Source organism: Gadus chalcogrammus, chromosome 19 (assembly GCF_026213295.1).
Source record: "Gadus chalcogrammus isolate NIFS_2021 chromosome 19, NIFS_Gcha_1.0, whole genome shotgun sequence".
Classification (NCBI taxonomy): domain Eukaryota; kingdom Metazoa; phylum Chordata; class Actinopteri; order Gadiformes; family Gadidae; genus Gadus; species Gadus chalcogrammus.
Window position 1 is genome coordinate 6,046,351 of NC_079430.1, and position 19,679 is coordinate 6,066,029.

At 43.9% G+C, this 19,679-nt stretch overlaps 1 protein-coding gene across 1 annotated transcript in view; it reads left to right on the top strand.

The window, feature by feature from the left end:
• Positions 1–19,679, top strand: part of vav2 (vav 2 guanine nucleotide exchange factor) — a 184,192-nt gene that overhangs the window by 156,801 nt on the left and 7,712 nt on the right. Inside the window, exons 9-26 of the mRNA XM_056578961.1 lie at positions 6,999–7,098; positions 8,888–8,983; positions 10,371–10,439; positions 10,922–11,008; positions 12,165–12,253; positions 12,387–12,519; positions 12,916–12,930; positions 13,216–13,325; positions 13,435–13,536; positions 15,263–15,351; positions 15,485–15,498; positions 15,891–15,909; positions 16,377–16,504; positions 17,185–17,256; positions 17,449–17,510; positions 17,901–18,017; positions 18,635–18,722; positions 19,213–19,336. Of these exons, the coding sequence (XP_056434936.1) occupies positions 6,999–7,098; positions 8,888–8,983; positions 10,371–10,439; positions 10,922–11,008; positions 12,165–12,253; positions 12,387–12,519; positions 12,916–12,930; positions 13,216–13,325; positions 13,435–13,536; positions 15,263–15,351; positions 15,485–15,498; positions 15,891–15,909; positions 16,377–16,504; positions 17,185–17,256; positions 17,449–17,510; positions 17,901–18,017; positions 18,635–18,722; positions 19,213–19,336 (1,514 nt within the window). The remainder of the gene's footprint in view (positions 1–6,998; positions 7,099–8,887; positions 8,984–10,370; positions 10,440–10,921; positions 11,009–12,164; positions 12,254–12,386; positions 12,520–12,915; positions 12,931–13,215; positions 13,326–13,434; positions 13,537–15,262; positions 15,352–15,484; positions 15,499–15,890; positions 15,910–16,376; positions 16,505–17,184; positions 17,257–17,448; positions 17,511–17,900; positions 18,018–18,634; positions 18,723–19,212; positions 19,337–19,679) is intronic.

The window sequence follows — 19,679 nt, forward strand, 5'->3', positions numbered from 1 at the left end:
TCACAATGGGCTATTACCTTGTCTCTTAGCGCACCTCCCCCAGTAAACACAGCTATAACACTTGTCCACGAAGGACGCCCCTTTTAGGGCCCGATGGTCACACACCAGGCCAGAGCGGACCAGAGAACAGGGCTGACGCATGGGAAAGCTTTGATGCTGCACATCATCACCTCTTCCTCCCCGCGATGTGTGATGTGTCAACTAACTTCAAGGAGGATTTGACAAAATAACAAGAAGAAATCTGAGGCGCAGAGAGAGAGAGGGAGGAAGAACATCCCTTAGGTGATGTCTATACCAACGAGTGTAGGAGGTTAGGGAACAGCTGTAGTTTTACCCTCTCTCATTGGCCATCCCTAGAGCTTGTGTTCAAAGGATTTCTCGTTGCATGTTCCAGATCTCAATGAATATGTCTCAAGCCAATATAACATCCTCAATATATTGCATGATCATGTGTATATAGAGGATCAAACATCAACCCCCTCTTACAACCCCATCAAAGACTTTATAGAAAACTTGATGTAAACATCTCTTTTTCTGAGCAAGGAGTGTGTTGGGTAAACTATGAAAGCAATACATTAAGCACAGTTATATATCAGTAATAAAACATTTGGTGAACCCCTTAGAAACAACCAGACATCCGGGGGTGGGGACTGAAAGCGGAGGTGACAGGTCCAGGGACACTGTATTTTTTTCGGACCTCTCTGTGTGTGTGTGTGAGGGAGTGTTCCCGTCATGGCGTCCAGGGTCTAATTAGAGCCGACCGGGCCAGGAGTGTGTACAAGCCTCTGGGTGTATGTGGATTATTACCGCTTTTGTTCTCCTGTCTATCTACAGGAAGGCGGAACAAAAGCCTCTGACCGTGTTCCCGAGGACAGGAAGAGAGCCGGTTATTAAAAGGCTTGTGTTAATATAATAATGGTGGCAGGGAACGGGGGGAATGAGAGGTTCCCTGCTCACACAAGCAGCACACGTCAGGTGTTGAAGGGGATAGCTCCTTTGTAGCCCAGATGTTGGTACTTACTGGCGGATCCGCTTTTCAACATGTGTTTATTTACCCCTGCTGCGGGAAGACGGGGAACTCGGTTGTTTGGTTCAGCAGGAGGGAAAACCTTGATCTCAGGTTTCAATCCAACCTCACAATATACAAATAAAGGGATTGTTGCTGAGGTTTTGCTGTGATTTTTCAGTTACTGTTCAGTACATATCAGCACAACAGTGGCAGCTTCTCCTTCAGAAATGTTTGTTTATTCAGTCTTTTGTCGTTTTTGAAACCGACTATTTTCCTGTGTTTGTGGAGCTTTGCCTTTCACATCTTTCACTTTCTGTAGAAATAAAGATAAAATTTGCTTTTGTTGCAAAATTGCTTCGTCTACCTCTGACTGTGGTCAGATACATGTCAGATCAAGCATATTGCTAAAATAATACATGATTTGAAAATAACCAGTTCCATGAGATATCTTGTTTTCAGGCTGCTTTGAGGAAAACCAGGACAACTGTTGGCCAAAACTAAAACAGATTAGGACTATTTTGTCCTGCAATGTGATATCAGATGTATCAAACACCTGTGTCTCTTCATCCGGTGCACTCTTTTTATCCTGTTGCATTTCCTTCTGTCTACTGGTAGAAACCCCCATGGGTTACAAGTCCCATCATTCTCCCAGGGTCTGACGTACTCAACGGGTTACCACCGAGGCCTGTGAACCACAACAGAGAAAGTCAATTGCTCGTGGATTAGGAACCATCTGGTTTGTTTTCGTCTTTGTGAGCTATTCATCATCGCAGAAACAGGGAGGTTTTGTCACCGGCGTGGAATCATCCTCTAAGTACCTAAGTGTTTCCAGGGCTCATTTTGCGCCGCCAAGCATTTCCTTTTCCCCCATCGGTTGCATTATTCTTATCCTCTTGGCTACGACTTCTGACTCTGAGATTTAGGGCGGGATGTTTCCCACTTGCTTTGTATTGGGGTCTCCGGGGACACACACACGTTGGTGATGAAGTCAGGTGCGGTAAGCTCTAGCTTCCAATGCTATGCTTTCCTTAAGGCTCGGGCTTTGTGGGTCCACTTACGCGGCTAGGGGTTAGAATCAAGTTTTTCTTTCTTTCAGTTGTGTGAGGTATGGGGTCGTGTGTAAATAATGTTTTGTAATGTAATATGTGCTTGTTCAAGGCAGTTGGTTATTCTTTTCTGGTCCCTGGGAATTCACCCTGTTCTTTTGAGGTGGTGATTCATAAAGCTCTGTATTTCAGAGCGGGGTGTGGATCCAGACCTTCATGGAGGTCAGTACTCAGTGGTCAGTACAACTGACATCACTGACTACACTGAGAACTGCAAAGCACTCACAATCTCCACCTACTTCTTGATGGCCCAGTTGTGAATGTCATATGAAGGAGAGGGAAAAAAAAGCAGAGCCTTGACAGGAGTCCAAAACTACAAATGAATGGATCCTGAGTCCATGCAGGAGGAGGAAGAACACATCTCTTTCCCCCGAAGTATTACAAAGACGAAAAGGCTTCCAACATTGTCCTAGCGAGCCTCCCCAGGAGGTTATGAGGAGCTTGGCCAGGGCACCCTTTCTCTTCCCATCCTCACGAAGCTCACACCGAGCTCCAAGACCAGGATGGAACCCACGTTGTTCATCTGCCATCATTGTCCTGTAGAAAGCGAAGGTGTCCTTTAGGGTTTTTACCATCCATTTCAATTTGCAGTGTAACATGGTCATTCTGTACAGCAAAATGATAATATGAAATGTTCCTCAATCTGCTACAAAAACATACGCTAACCCTAGTGATGCAAAATACCCCAAAAGATGTTTAAAGCACAGCATCCTAGAATAAGCCAACAATATGATACAACCTATTGATTCAAGACTATGGTGGAAAACAGGGACACCTGTCTCTACAGTCAGAGCCTTCTTAGCTTAGTAAACGTAGCTTACCCACATATTCATATTCAGTGCATACATTTGTCTGCAAAATAAGCAATGGCCTCTCTGTAACCCCGATCAGCTGAGCTATATCTCTCTCCCTTGCGGTATCACCCCTGTGCTGTAAGGGATGCATAATCTATCCATGGCCTCTGTGTAATTGTGCTTATAGTCCAATACCACAATTCATTTTAATGAGGCTGCAATAATGGACCCGATGCCTTAGTGTTACTACGTTGTATTTCCTAGTTAAAGAGGGCACAAGTCATTTCTTCAAGTTGGTCTTTCGCTGTAATTACATTTCCGCTCTCTATTAATTTGCGGTCGTTATACGTTCTACCCCACACCAATACTAATCACGGCCCCATCTCCATCTCCACCAGCCCTGCATGTCTGTGATGGAACATGAGAACACAAGATACGATATCTTCATTATAACCAGAAGGGAAATTCAGGGCTTACAGATCAAACAAGAGAGGATAAACATGCAAATAAAAATGTAATGATAAACATGGGATGATCATCAATTGTGATTGGAATCAGCTCATCCAATAATTTGACCATTCACGTGAAAGAATGCATCCATTCTCAAAGAATGATAGGAATTTCAAACTGCTCATAACAGAATTTTAACATTCCTGTAAAATAACTGGAGAATACTCCTACACAGAGAGCTGAAATGTGCAAAGAAGGAGCCCTTCATGTCTGGTCATGCTCTGGTGACAAGCCTGTGGAGGAGGAGGTGGAGGAGGAGGTGGAGGTGGAGGAGGAGGAGCAGAGGAGGGGGTTGGGGGGGAGAGGTATATGGCACGTATGAAGACCTCAATGTGCTGAGCCATACGGTGGCTGTCTCCTCACTCATCACCAGCCCTTCATTGCTCTCCATCCCGTTGTCCTTCCTGGATCATTTAGGAGCAGACAGGGAAGGCCCCGGGGCCCTCTCTCCAAGGGACCAGTCTCTCAGAGCAGGGGCAGAGTCAAGCCGAGACATGCATACATGGACGTCGCGCTGACTGCTTTGACCTGCTGCAGTGTTATGTCACCGGCGGCGCCAAATCGGAGTGGGGAAGACTGGCCTGTAAACAAACGCAAGTGAACGGGGGGATTCGCGTTTCTTCTCGATAAGAAGCACTATAACCTTTACATCTTCATCTGAATATTGATGAGTCGTTTTTTGGTTTGGATTTAATCAAATTCGTATTGAATATAAAACATAGATCATAAACCTTTGAATAAAATAACGACTCATTGAAATTAGATGCAGTTGATATCGTGCTTTTGATCCAGAGGCACTGCAGCTCCTCCCGTTTATGTAAGATCCGAAGGCCAACGCGGCATCTATTTCTAAACGTGTCCAAGGTCCTGATCACAGCCTCTGCCGGGGCAGTGCAGGGCAGTTTGCCCCGAGGCCTGGTGGGAACCATTGCATTGAGGGTCCTGTCAGGGATGGTGGAGCCCGGGAAGCCCTCCTGCTGGCTGGGATGGCGGTGGTGGTAGTGCGGTGGGGGTGTACAGTGATGCACTGATCTCCTCTGGATTATTAAAAGGCTGCAGTGAAGAGAGGATGAAGGGGAAAGAGACGTCAATGTGAGGGTCTATTCGGGCTGTGTGTGTGTGTGTGTGTATGTGTGTGTGTGTGTGTGTACTTGTGCGTTTGCATGGTGTGTATTCATATGTGTGTATGTGCGTTCATGTGTACAGGGTACATATGAAAAATAAGAGTAATAAAGAATAGAAACATAAAGCATAACTTTAGCATAACATGTGAGATACCAACCATTTCTTCCTTAATGCTTATGTATCCTCTGTCTTCTCATTTGCTCATTCACAAGGACAGTGATGAGACCGCTCGTGTCCCACTCTGCTCACATATCCGTCAGATATCAGCTAGAGCCATGGTTACACTGCATGGTGCCAGCTCTCTCCTCTCTCCTCCTCTCTCTCTTTCACCTCTCCTCTCCTCTCGCCTTCCTCTCTCTCCACCTCCTCTCCTCTAACCTTCGTCTTTCCCCTCCTCTCCTCTCCTCCTTTCTCTCGTCTCTCTCCTTCTACTCTCCTCTCCTCCTCTCCTTCTCTCTCTCCTCCTCCTCCTCCTCTCCTCTCCACTCATAAACTCAAATTCAAGCTTGAGTGCCAGGCGCCCTGGAGGGGGCTTGGCACCGGCAGCTCATCCAGTGCCCTACTTCTGCGTGCGCCGTCCACCCGCAGGGAGGGAGGGAGGGGAGGAGCGTGGTCTGAGGGAGAGAGGGAGAGGCAGAGGGTGAGAGGGAGGTGTGAGTGAACGGGTGAGAGGGATGGAAGGGAGAGTGGGAGAAGAGGAAAAGGGGGGGAGACAAAATAAATGGAGGAGTGAGAGGGAGACAGAAGAGGCGAGAGAGACAGTGAGAGGGGGAAGATGAGCGGGGTAGGAGGGAGAGGGGAAAGAGGAAGTGATGTGGGCCATGTGTTGTTGCAAGCTGAATTCTCTGAACCACTTCCATTTTGAAGAGACTCCACAGATGATGTCGCGGGTCCATTGTGTGATCTAATGAGGGCAGCCTCCATTTGTGAAGATCTCTCTCTCTCTCTCTCTCTCTCTCTCTCTCTCTCTCTCTCTCTCTCTCTCTCTCTCTCTCTCTCTCTCTCTCTCTCTCTCTCTCTCTCTCTCTTCACTATAAAACTAAGAGGAGCCCGTATGAGTGTCTGATTAAAATCACTGAGCTTCTTTTCATTAATTAACTTAAATTAAAGCGAATTGGCAGCACATGGGTAGATATTACTCATGTCTACTCTCAACGATGTTCCCTTAATTATGCACTTTTTCATTTTATACTCGTCCCCAATAGTGTCTAGTGGCACTGGCAACAGTTGGAGCAATATGAGCTAATTTGTGTACTCAATGCTGACATAACTGTACTGCATACATTCCCAAGATTATGGTATCTAAATGTCTTTTGTAAGGGACATCAGCATTCACATCTTGTACATAACCATCCTCTCTTATTGGAGTGGCAAGGTGTTCGTCTATCTATATTTATATCACAGATCATTTATTTATACGTATATATATTCATATAATTTACAATTCAGAGGGATCCGCAGGGGGTAATATGTGCGAGATGGTAAGGTAGATGGTGAGGTATTATATACAATTAACTGGCTCGAACACAACAAAGGGTATAATTAAACAGTCACGTATATATCTCCAATCACCAGGGTGGACTTCTATTCGCACACCATCTAGTTTGCCAAAAGCGCCTTCGTTTCCATTCTGAGAGTGACCCAGGAACACGACGCACTGACCTTTACATGAAGTTATTTAGCAGATCGTGTTATTTGAGTCGAGGCAGAGAAGGCACACGTCCAAGTGATTCAAGAATGATTGGTATGGACTGTGATATTGACTGTGATATAGTGATCTCAACTGTGAGTTAGTGAATGAGTTAGTAACTGTGATATTTTATAGTCATGATACTAACAGTGATATTGTGATGCGAACAGGGGTACAGGGATATCGTGAAATTGACTGATAGTTTTGATGTTAGGTGATCAAGTTATATTGACGGTGATAATCCCTATATTAACAGTGATAGTGGGATATGAACAGTTTTAATGTGATATAATGGTCCATTAAAAACCAACTTCACACAGTTGTTAGGAGCAGTTAGGCATGGGCGTCTTGCTCAGGGACACCGTGACACTCAGCTAGGAGGAACCAGGGATCGAACTACCTTTTGACCTTCCAAAAGCCAGTCAACCGGCTCTGCCTACTGAGCCACTGCTGCACACACGGTGATATTAAAAGTTAGATTGTGATCTTGACCGGGATATTAACAGCATTGCAGCCACATGAAAGGGACATTAAGAATGATAATAACAGTGATAGTGACTGTGAACGTGTTTTTAACAGGTTGTTGATCTACGGTCAGTACTGCAGCCAAATGGAGACATTTAGAGTGATAATAACAGTGATAGTGACTGAGTGTGAATGTGTTTTTAACAGGTTGTTGATCTACGGTCAGTACTGCAGCCATATGGAGACATTTAGAGTGATAATAACAGTGATAGTGACTGAGTGTGAATGTGTTTTTACAGGTTGTTGATCTACGGTCAGTACTGCAGCCACATGGAGACGGCTCAGAAGACACTGGACGACCTCATCGCCACGCGGGAGGAGGTTAAGGTTAAAGTTGAGGTAACCCACCTCCTGCTATTTGCATGTTATTATTTGTTGGACAGGTTTCAAGGTCGGAACAGGTACAACAAATACACGCAGGCCTATGTATACATTGTGAAAGGTTTTACATGTTCAAGGAAGCTAAAAAACAGGAGAAGAAAGTGACTGATCCACCCACTGTTTGGAAATATGCAAATGTCTAAGTGGTGATTGTCCGTAGGGCCGGGAGAAGCAGAGAGGGACCATAAGATAGAGTGGGAAGGAATTCAAGATGGAGTCGATGTAACAGTGCAGTAGAAGTTCAACTGCTTTTAAACATCTGTTTAAAATAGTTTTGAACATGAATTTTTGAGAGAAGAGGACAGCTATTGATTATGATAAGGTTTCCAAACAAATGCATTACCATGTCAGTTACCGTTGAGTGCAGGCTTATTCTTTGTAGATAAAAAATAAAGGAAAGAAGAGGAAAAAGTCCTCTGAGGCTGTATCTGTGATTAAGAGCTACACAAATATAATGTCCTTGTAAGATCAAGTCAAAACCATGGTCAGGCCACACACACAGTTTCACCGCCCAGTGAGAGACTCAGCCTAAGACCTAAAGAGACTCCACTCCCTCAATTACAAGTTAAATCCTCATCAGGGAACATAGATTTTATTTTAAAAGGCCAGTACCAATGGAAACAGGATTACAATAATGGAACCATGACTTGTTGAATATACTTTAGTACTTCTAATAGGTATGGATAATATTGTGTGAAATGTTCTTTTAAATGCTTGCTAGCATATAAACGGTCATTATTCTCAATTACAGCCCACACCCCAATTTTCAGCCCCTGAATTCTTACTCGAAACAGGGTAAGGTTAATGCGCTAGTGCAATGGAGGAGGATTAAGGTAAATCATGGTTTAGCCCGGCGAGAGAATGGGAGCAAATTAGACATGGATCCTGTTGACAAAATGGAAAGCATTTCTCCCTCTCTTCTCTTCTCTTTCTCTCTCCTCTTTTCTCTCTTTGACTTTTATTTTCTCTCTCTCTCTCTTTCTTTCTTTCTTTCTTTCTTTCTTTCTTTCTTTCTTTCTTTCTTTCTTTCTTTCTTTCTTTCTTTCTTTCTTTCTTTCTCTCTCTCTCTCTCTCTCTCTCTCTCTCTCTCTCTCTCTCTCTCTCTCTCTCTCTCTCTCTCTCTCTCTCTCTCTCTCTCTCTCTCTCTCTCTCTCTCTCTCTCTCTCTCTCTCTCTCTCTCTCTCTCTCTTGGGGGACATTGCTCCTCACTGGCTAGTTAGACAAATAATCAGCTTGTTCATTTTTTTCAGTCTGGAACTTATCCTGCCTTTTGGAATAAATGGATAATTCTAGGTAGATGGGAAATGTTGGTACTTTGTGCCACACAGTACTGTGAGTGCATAGATTTCTTAGCATCTGTGGCCCCAGTGGGAACAAAACCCTTAACCCTGGCAGTTGTATTGACATGCTCCACTGACCATATTGAGCTAGACAAGACGAAATACATCCAGCACCCTGAGCAATGTCCCCAATCAGCATAAATGCTAATTGTCCTGGTGCGGTTTGCCCTACAGAACAATTAGGTCTGTGCATTAGCAATATGTAGCCTCTTTCACTGGGGTCGTGGGTTTGCTGAGGCGATAGACGGTGAACGCAACTCCATGATTAAGTAATTAATCAACTGGGCAATGAATCATCTCGCCCCTAATTGTTTAAACAAGTAGTACAATCTGCAGCTTTTAAATGCAACATATTGTGTGTAATGCTGTGTGTTACTGTGTCTGTCTGGGTTTGTGTGTTATTTCAGGAGTGCACAATGAAGGTGCAGGAAGGGAAGTTCAAGCTGCAGGATCTTCTGGTGGTTCCAATGCAGAGGGTCCTGAAGTACCATCTACTGCTGAAGGTAGGCGCATAGAGCACACCCAACACCAACACAGAGACCACGGCCACGCTACCTCGGGGAAACGGAAACGCATCGTCGCTCGCAGGGTTAGCCTCTTCCGTACACATTCATTCAGCATTTTCCAACACCCAAAGATGCTATTTTACCTTGTGTGACTCTTAATCTTAATTTTGAACAGCCTTATTGTGCTGATGTGTTGAAAGAAGCTGTGGGCGGTTTAGAGGTATAGCTGGGCCAGTTAGGATCGTTTATTTTTTTTAAATGGGTGTTTGTTTATTTCTTTGTGAGTATTTCGTCTTCTGTTTATTTGACTTTGGTTATTCTTTGGCTAAGTAATCATTTTGGGGCATTTTGGGGCATTACGGCATTTTTGGACGAGACCATAAGTGACCATTTGGCTCATTGTCTGTGGCTTATTGATTTGCTCAGTGATAGTTTCGCTGTATTGATTTTGGCAAATAGTTTAGCTACGTGTAAAATTAGGTGATCGTTTTGCTATTGTTAGGTGAATCTGTGGCTAGATTATTGCCTAGCTAGGTGATTGTTTGGCAAATTGATGGCTAGGACAGGTCATTGTTTGGCTAGACGATGGTTTGGCTTAATGCTTGGCTAGGAGCTTTTTTTGTCAAGGTGATTACGGGGCTAGTTGATAGGTTTAGCCAGGTGTTAGTGAAGTTCCACATTAGTGGAGGGACACTTTCATCTTTATAGTCAACAGAGGCCCTGCGGGGCTCTGAGGTCAAATCAAGCATGCTGAAATCAGATTAAACTCAGCCCATTTCCCTGCCTCACATGGCACTGCAGTAAAGGATTACCACAGCTTAAAGCCCCAGGGCTTCCTCTAGAGCTGAGTGTGTCTGCCGTGTGTGTTTGAGCGTCCATGACCTTTCAGTGAGATCTCTTTTATTCTCCCTATATTCCTATTGTTAGCCAATCAGCCGATACAATACACATGAGTAATCATTCTCCAGCAATGTGAAAATGATGAATGCATTTTTGGTGGGGTTCTATTGTTACTATTCAGTCACCAGGCAGCCAGACACTTCTGTCCAAAGTGACTTTTAGATACAGGTCATTAAGGAGCAGGTAGGGGTTTGACAGCTCACTGAAGGATGCCAACCTTTTGGCTCACCTCTCTGTATAGTTTTAGAGATGGAACATGGGTGGCTGGCTTAGGTAGGGCTGAGTATCAGCCGGAAGATGGTAAGGTGGTAAACAAAGAAGAATATAATTAGACGTTTCTGACCTTCTATGTAAAGACATGAACATTGGTCATTTTAGTTTAAAAATAAAAGGAGGACTATTGACTTCTGCTGGATTTGATAGTGGGTCTTGTTTGTTCCTTGAGTTGTTGTTGTTGATGTTGACATCACGCGTTTCTCTCCAGGAACTCCTGAGTCACTCTGCAGAGAGACCGGAGAGACAGCAGCTGAAAGAAGCCCTGGAGGCCATGCAGGTTTGCGCTGTCTTAGTTCTCATTTAGTTTTTCATATGATTTGGGTGTCTGTGTTCAGTCACATCCGTCTGTGCCTTCTGCGTATGTACATGTGTGTAGAGAAATATTCCCCAACATGTGAGGTCGTTGGAAATTGTTGACTTATAAGCTATAGATATTTGATTTTTCTTGATAAAGAAGAAATAACCAAAACTATTTTAAATATCTCACAAAGGCCCTGTCTGTACAAACGAGAAAATGGGGCTAAAGTTTCTTACAAAGCGGCTTACTTCCCACCTTTAGTGGGGCCTGATGTTGAGTTGGGGTTGCAGTAATTTACAAAAAAAATGGGTTCAAAAGCTGAAGTTGTGAACCACTGTTGTACAGTGACTATGCCCTCACCGTGAGTTTAAGAATGTCTACTAAGATACATGAAAACCTAATAAAAAAAGGGTGAAAAGTGGAACTTGTTGAACTAATCCCGCACTACTGTGCTTTCCAAGGACCTGGCGATGTACATCAACGAAGTGAAGCGAGACAACGAGACACTGAAGAAAATTAGTGAATTCCAAAGTTCCATCGAAAACCTTGTAAGTACTTCTGAAGAATTGCATGATAACTTAATTATATTTGTATTAGATGTATTCTAAAGCACTTTTATACCTTTTACCTTTTTTATTTAATTTATTTCAAGGTGATGGTTAGTTCAGAATAAGAGAGCACTTGCATGAAATATCCACTAGTATAAATCCTTATTTTTCGCAACTAAGAGAACTTCTGTGGCTCTGTGCCTCCATCTAATTCAGTGCATTTAAAGTAGTCCATGTTGAATCATTTAGCCTTGCAGAAAATTACCAGGCCAGTTATGCAAAAGCCAAAGAGGTGCCTACCTTCTTTCCTCTCATGAACTCTTCCCGTGTTGCTAGACTTTGAGGTGTTATTTATCTAGCCACCAATCTATCTGTCTATTGTTCTATCTGTCTTATCAATCATGTATCTATCTATCGGTCTACCAGTACGTCTGTCTGTATACCCTACCTATAAATCGCCTCATATATATACAATATATACCTACAAGTACACCTATACATCATAGGCTGTATGTGTTTGTGTACATGTAGAAGCAGAGTGACTAGAGCCTAATGGTACAGCTATAGCTTTCTGACTGAATAATATATCGGAGTGTACTGGGGAGCAAGTGGAGGTTGAACCCTCGGGGACAGCCAGCAGAGAGAACATTTTTCAGTTGCCTTCCCATACGTCCCTGGCCGAGCAGGAACGTATGGAGAGGGATGTGGGCTAGAGGGCTGATATAACACCAGGGAGGGACCGCACAGCCGCCGCAGAGCCCTGGGGATGCATTCTAAATGACTGGAAAATAACAATAAATGGTACCCTGAAGTCAGGGTACCATTTCCAGTGGTAAAATGGTGCATTTTGTTGTATTAATCAAAACCCCCGACATCCCTGAGTTGTCTCAGGCGCTGAAAAACGAGGGAGACCTTGCGGGAAATATATGTTCCATTTTGAACTGAATGTTGTTTGAGAAGATCACTTTAAATAAAACTCTGCTCTTCTGAGATTATTCTAAGAATTGCATAATAGACATGTTGCATTATATATTGCGCTTTTAGCATTACCTATATTAGCATAAGCGATTAGCATAAGTTACTAGCATAAGCCTGACTTGGAGTTCTCTGTGGGGGAGTGAAAGGTTGACCGGGGTGGTTGTTTGTTTGCCCTAAGCAGCAGGTCAAACTGGAGGAGTACGGCAGGCCAAAGATCGACGGAGAACTCAAAGTGTCCTCTATCATCAACAGAACTAAACAGGACCGGTAAGACCGGACCTCTGCGCCCTCTCAACCCACACAAATGGTTCCTCAATGAAACCGAATCAGAGACATTACAATTTTAAAGCGTTTAAAGCGGCTGGCCTAACGGGTCATGTGTATGCGTTTGTGTTTGCAGGTACATCTTCTTGTTTGACAAGGTGGTGATCGTGTGCAAGAGAAAGGGCTACAGCTATGAGCTCAAGGAGATCATTGAGCTTCAGTCCTACAAAATGTCAGACGACCTCATGAACAACAGGGATATGAAGAAGGTGAGGAGGCAGGGCGACGGAGATGATAGAACACCACCCTTCTCAGCCTGGTTATCGGAATAATGATCCACGCAATTATTCTAATCGATGCCCTTGAGCGACGTGATTTGGTCGATGGTAATTTCAGATCTGCGACTCATCAGTAATGCATTGAGGTGTCTGACATGCGTTGTTGCGTGGCCATGCTTTCAAGTTCACACTGGATAAAAATGCAAAGCAGGTCATTTATGATTCATGCGCGGTGGAGATCACGCGATACCGCCAGCGGTCTAACAGGGCTCCTTTCTTTTGTTTTTGGTGTCAAAATAATCATAATCTGCATGTGTGTCCGTGTCGCATGTGTGAGCGGCTCTTTCTCTCTCTGATGTCTTCTTTCTCCTTTCGCATGCTTACCAGTCCAGTGGAAAAATGGTAAGCTGACGTTAACCCCTTTTGTTTAAAACTCTTCCGCATCATAAAAACTGCATTGATTTGTTATTGGGTGTCGCACGGACCCTCCATTATTGTCTCGAAGAAACCGCTTGGCATGCTTCATGACTCTGGGGAGATGAGAACATATGTTGAGGGGGTGTCTCCGCATCCTTTGGTGTGGAGGCTATCGATGCTGGTTTCCCTGTGGGCTTCTGTGTGCTTGTCTTGTCCGTGTGCCTCCGTGCGTGTGTTCCGCCCCACGCCTCACTCGCTCTGTGCCCCCAGTGGTCGTACGGCTTCTACCTGATCCACCTGCAAGGCAAGCAGGGCTTCCAGTTCTTCTGCAAGACGGAGGAGACCAAGAGGAAGTGGATGGAGCAGTTTGAAATGGCCATGTGAGTTTCCAATGGTCTCTTCCCCCAGGTGTCACACTTTCACCCCTCAAACAATCGTCTCTCCTTGCGTTTTGTGATGACTCGAAGGTGTGCTCTCCAATCACACCAGGTCCAACATCAAGCCTGAGAGAGCCACAGCCAATCATCACAACTTCCAGATGCACACCTTTGATAAGAACACCAACTGCCGTGCCTGCAAGATGTTGTTAAGGTATTCAGAAATGTGACTCTAATATCGGGATCTTTCATCACGCATCATAAACTGCAGTATCCTGTCTTAAGCATGTTCCAGTTTAGCCACCCTTATTTCAATAACAGCCCATTTCAACGGAAGAGGTCGGATTAACTTTTTAATCCCAACAAACTGTCAAAGCATCCTGAAGTTTTATCTCAGCAGAGTGCACATTTAGTGGTAATTAAAGGTTGGGTATGGGATTGCGAAACGCCAGCAGATTTTGAAAATACACAACTCAAATGGTCCTACCCCCTCTCCTTCAACGCTGACTATGACTCCACCCATTCCATGTACATGGACGCTATGGATGGGCAAAATGATTATTTTCCGGGAACTAGTTCTTTCAGTTCAGTTCACTATAACGATTCGTTTGTTTGATTCGTTCGTTTTGATTCGTTCGTTACGTCAGATTACGTCATTTAACAGCGAATCTCACAGGTGTCTGGACGCGCAATCATGCACGAGCGCGACCACAGATGCGCGAGAGCGAGCCAGGCTAGCTAGGTTGGAGTTTAGGGTTGTCTTCTAGTGCTAGGTCCAAATGTGGATTAGCTAGTTAGCTAGCTCCAGTAGCTACCGCAGGATAACAACACACAGAAGCTTGCTCTGGGTCACGAGCTTTGAGTACGTGCACGAAGGGGTCACTTGCGGGGAGCGGGGGAGGGGGAGTGCAGTACGACCGTTTGATTGACATACTTACTGTCCAATGCCACTAGGTGGTTCTGGAAATCATTGGCTGGAGTTTTTCGAGCCCTGCCCGTTCCACAGATGATTGACTTGATTAATTTTCATTTCAGTACTTCTAACTCAGTGGCTGTAAGTGGGTTATGATAAGGATTTCAAGTAATTTTGCAATAATGGCCGAAATAGAGAATTCCATACCCAACCTTTAAGGAGTGAATTTGTAACACAATAAAACAGTATGCATATGATTAAGGCTAAAACCCTTAAAAAATAATGTATATAAAAGTACACTAATAAGCAAAATATATTTACATGCCACAAATTCCCTCCCAAACCCTTTACCATCCCTGCTCAACCTCCATTCCAAGTGAACCAAGCTTGGCCTCATGGGAAATGGAGTTTTGGTCACGTAGAGTGCCACCCTGACCTCCATAACGGTTTGCATTCTAAACGGCATGTTGCGTATTGACCCATCAGCTCGGTGGCTCTGCTTTAACCTCTATCTGCAGTGTTGGTAAACGCTAGTGCTGCGCCGCCTACCACTGCTTATTACTGAGTCAGTTACAACCCCAGAGTCAGTGTAGGACAAAGCATACAGGAGGTATTCTGGGACACACTGATATGTAAACTTATAGTTCTTTGAGTGCTGTTATTCCTGTAGTACTAGATCAAAACGCTGGGTGGATAGGATGTGATTATAGCTAGGAAGATGTTTTTAATTATATTTACGAAATTCTGCAACATGTCCTACGATGTGTTTCTCTATGAAGAGTACTGTACGGGTATTTAACACTTCAAATATTTATTTTGTGTATATTTTATTTCCTGTGTGTTTTAATTGATAGTAGTACTGAATGTGTCCTCCTATGTATTGTCATAATGGTCTGTTATACTTGGATGAGAATGTACTAACGGTTGTATCTTTAATTTCTTCTGCCTGTGTGTGTGTGTGTGTGTGTGTGTGTGTGTGTGTGTGTGTGTGTGTGTGTGTGTGTGTGTGTGCACATGCTCTATCCAGGGGCATCTTCTACCAGGGCTATTTCTGTGCACATTGTGGCACAGGTGCACACAAGGAGTGCCTGGAAGTTATCACCATCTGTAAAATCAGTAAGTGACCACAGACAGACAGACAGACAGACAGACAGAGTCCTCTCGTACACCCGACAGACAGACTGACCGAGAAATGAGTCAACGGGAAGCTTTCTCACCATTAACTCTTCTCCCCTTTCTCTCCTTTCAGATCCCCATGATCTGGTAAGTGGATTCCATACTTTAAGAGTTTCAGTGTACTTAACTTTTGGATGTCACTTGTCTCTATCTGTTTATGGAAGACTGTCTCCCTCTCCCTTTCTTGCTCTCTGCCTTCTCCTCTAAAACTTCCCTTGCACTGTTTCTCTCTCATCTCTCTCCACCTTTCTGTCTGGCCCTGCCTCTCTTCATGTGTCTTTCTGCCTCTATCACTCGCTCTCTCTCGCTCTCTCTCATTCACTCTTGCTTTCTCTTTTCTATCTCTCTTTCTCGCTCTCTATATATGCTCAGTTTTTTTCCTTCTTTCTTATGATGTTCATGTTCATTGGCCATGGCACAGCAAAAACAATGATTTGTTTGCTAATTGGATGTTCTTTTTATTTTTTATTGCGGTACAGGAAGCTGGGATGTCGTTGGGTAAGTTTGAGTGGAAAAGTGTTTCTATTTCTGTCCCATGGTATCCTCATGTTTCTCCTTAAGTCGACTCCACACTCTACCACAGCTCAATACTGCCCTCTAATGGGCTGCTTACGACAAATATACCTACCAAAAAATAGTCAAAGATAATGTAAGTTTGAATTTGAATCGTAAGATAACTCCAAAAATACTTGCTTTTTGTGACGGAGAATGTGAGACATAACTGTGTCTATTAAGTGTACTAGCACAACTGAAAAAGTGTAAGTAGGAAGGAACACATTAATATGTATAACGTGTAGGCATTAATATTATCATTGTAATAACAGTCTTATGAATCTGACTTTGTTCAGAAATATTGAATGAAGAAACTAGTGGTCAAGTGAGACTAAGTTTTTCTCTTTTTATCATTCCATCCCTTTTTGCTTGTTTGTGAAATTACTGATTCTGATCTCGATGTTCCCCGGCAGGTCCTAAGATGGTGGCGGTGCGGAACTACCACGGCACGCCCGCGCCCCCGGGGAAGCCCCCGCTGGCCCTCCAGACCGGGGACTTCATCGAGCTGCTGAAGGGGGAGCCTGAAACCTCCTGGTGGGAGGTGAGGGGAAACACCACTCTACCCCCTAAAGACCCCACGCCCATAGCTATTACCCCCCCCTTACAGCTCGCTGACTTCACACTGAAAGAGTATTGGCTAGGGTGTTCAACTCCAAGTCAAAAAGAAAGCTCCCCATCCATTGTCGCCTTTGATAAAAGTGTAATTAAATAATTGTATACAGGATTTGATATTATCGCTTTCAATAGAACAGATACGGAATGCACGAAAAACGTATTTATTATTTATAGCGTTCTGTGGTTATAATCTTCATCTCATTTAAAAATGATTCTGCCCAGGGCTGAATGTCATCAGTTCTCCTGGCTGTTATAAGGCTAGCAACTGGCTGATATAAGGCTGATAACTGGCTGATATAAGGCTGGTAACTGGCTGATATAAGGCTGATAACTGGCTGATATAAGGCTGGTAACTGGCTGATATAAGGCTGATAACTGGCTGATATAAGGCTGGTAACTGGCTGATATAAGGCTGGTAACTGGCTGATATAAGGCTGATAACTGGCTGGTAACTGGCTGATATAAGGCTGGTAACTGGCTGATATAAGGCTGGTAACTGGCTGATATAAGGCTGGTAACTGGCTGATATCTAGCTAGTACCTGGATGAGATATAAGGCTGATATATGGCTGATAAGTGGCTCATATATTTGACTATCTTTCCCCAGGGTAAAATCCTCCAGACACACAAGAGCGGCTTTTTCCCCAGTACCTGCGTCAAGCCATGTTTGGACCCCAAGGTAGGCACATCCATCCAAATCCAATCACAATGTCTCCTATATAACACTGTGGAATAGCCCCACTCCTCCTTAGCGTCCTCTTAAGCACCCTCTATGGTGTGTTAGTGTGTAATGATCTGCCTGTGCACTAATGGCTGTGATTTTAGTGTGCATGATTGGATCCTCTTGTGTTTTTCGCTTTGTCGCCAACAGCCATTCCAGTCGTGTCCTAGTCGACAGTCGTCAAGGGAGACGGACTACTATGGTTACCCTTGGTGAGTTCTGTGTGAAGGATATGGGCGTATTTTGTTATATTTGGTATCAAAGGATCTCCCTGCTGCTGTATCTCTCGGGACTGAGCAACCTTATTCAGAGTAATAATAGTGTAGTTTTATTTATATTCCTGAAGGACTACCATGATTTGCTGCAGTACATTTAGAACTAAAATAGTGAACTCCCTTAAATATTATTTAACTTTCACTTTCACTTTCCTTTTTGTGTTTGTAATATATGAAGGAAATATCCACTTACTCCATGTCATAGGAAGGTGTCATTTTCCTCGGGCCCTGGTGCCCATTTTTCGATGTTGTCATGTGATGCCATGAAAGATGCCGTAAACATCTGATCGCCATGTGAACAGCCCTCTCCCCCCTCCTGCTATGTAGGTTTGCTGGGAACATGGAGCGGCAGCAGGCAGACAACCTGCTGAAGTCCCACATCAGCGGGACCTACCTGATCAGGGAGCGCACTGCCGAGGCGGAACGCTTCGCCATTAGCATCAAGTGAGTGTCCTTCAAAACCCAGGAAGAGTCTTAAGAACTCACTGGGGAAGATTCAAGGAATCAAAGGAAAATTCTAGACCTCTGGAAATATTCCAGAACTCTAAGAAGACTCCAGACTCTGAATGAATGTAGATGGAGCTCTTTGATTGTGTTGATGTGGATCTCTATATCTAGATCTTTGCTGGGGAGAAATTGTCCGGGTTTCATCTGGGAACGCTGGCATAATTCCAGAACACGTTTCTGTGGGTTTTATTTAGCTGAAGAGAGGAATTCCTGTGGGGATTTCTGAGTCGCTTTCTAAACTACCATCTAATTACAGCGTGGTTAATTGCATGTTTGATCGCATTTCCTGTTTGTATATCCTGCCTGAAAAGGGCGGGGGGTGAGTCCCAGAGGGAAAGGATACGAGGGCTGATGGGACCGCTGATGGATATGAGAGATGTTGGGATGACTTCATACAAGGGTTCTGAATCTGATTATGATATTCCTCTGTGGCTTGTTTGAACTGTGTGTGTGTGTGTGTGTGTGTGTGTGTGTGTGTGTGTGTGTGTGTGTGTGTGTGTGTGTGTGTGTGTGTGTGTGTGTGTGTGTGTGTGTGTGTGTGTGTGTGTGTTTAGGTTCAACGATGAAGTGAAGCACATCAAGGTCATTGAGAAGGACAGCTGGATTCACATCACAGAGGCCAAGAAATTTGAAAGTCTTCTGGTAAACAACCGAATTTGGATAATGAAATATACATCTGTGTTATGCCCATTCTACATCCAAATCTGATCAAGGTAACCGATTCTATAGCTGAATGTTGTTGTTGGCAAGCATAGAATTTCCCTCAACAAGAACACAGCATTCCGCTTTCCTCTGCATCTGGCAAACAAACAGCTGGATAGCGGGTTTTGTCTTATGTTTGTACGAGCCACGCAAATCCCAAAGGATGTATTGATGTTTTGTTCGGCGTTAATTACCTGTTTGGCTCTCAAACATGTCACTACAGTAGTGAGATGTTGCATCAACACCGTCTCTAATGTTGTTTATTTGCGGATAATATCACTTACATCTTTCCTACACATACTTCATTATATCTGACAATTACTGTCTTCTGTACTTTCTGTGGTGACCCCATGACACCCATCTGAGATGTATTCACGGGACTAACGAAGCGAACCATATCTTCTATAATGTTGTGTCTGTGTGTTATCAGGAGTTGGTGGAGTACTACCAGGCCCACTCCCTGAAGGAGAGCTTCAAGCTGCTGGACACGACGTTACGCTATCCCTACAAGTCCAAAGAGCGTTCCCTAACCCGGACCAGCACCCGCTCTCCAGGTAGACCAGCTCCGCCTCCCTGAGAACCAGGGCCAGGACACACAGTACCACTGGGGCACCCAACGGGTGATAGTCGGAGTAGAGGCCACAGCAAGACAACACACTAGACCGTTACAAACACTTTTGGACATAAAAACACAAGCAATAAACGTGTCGAAAAAAAATACGTTTTTGTTTTCAAAGCCGAACTTTATTTAGGATTATCGATTGTTATTACTTCAATGTAGGTGTCTTAAAATAATGACCATCTATATATATTGACATCAATGCACCCATTATTTATTAAGCCGTCTATCAATTATTAATGATAATTTTTGAAAAAAATAGAGAGTTAAAAAGGCAT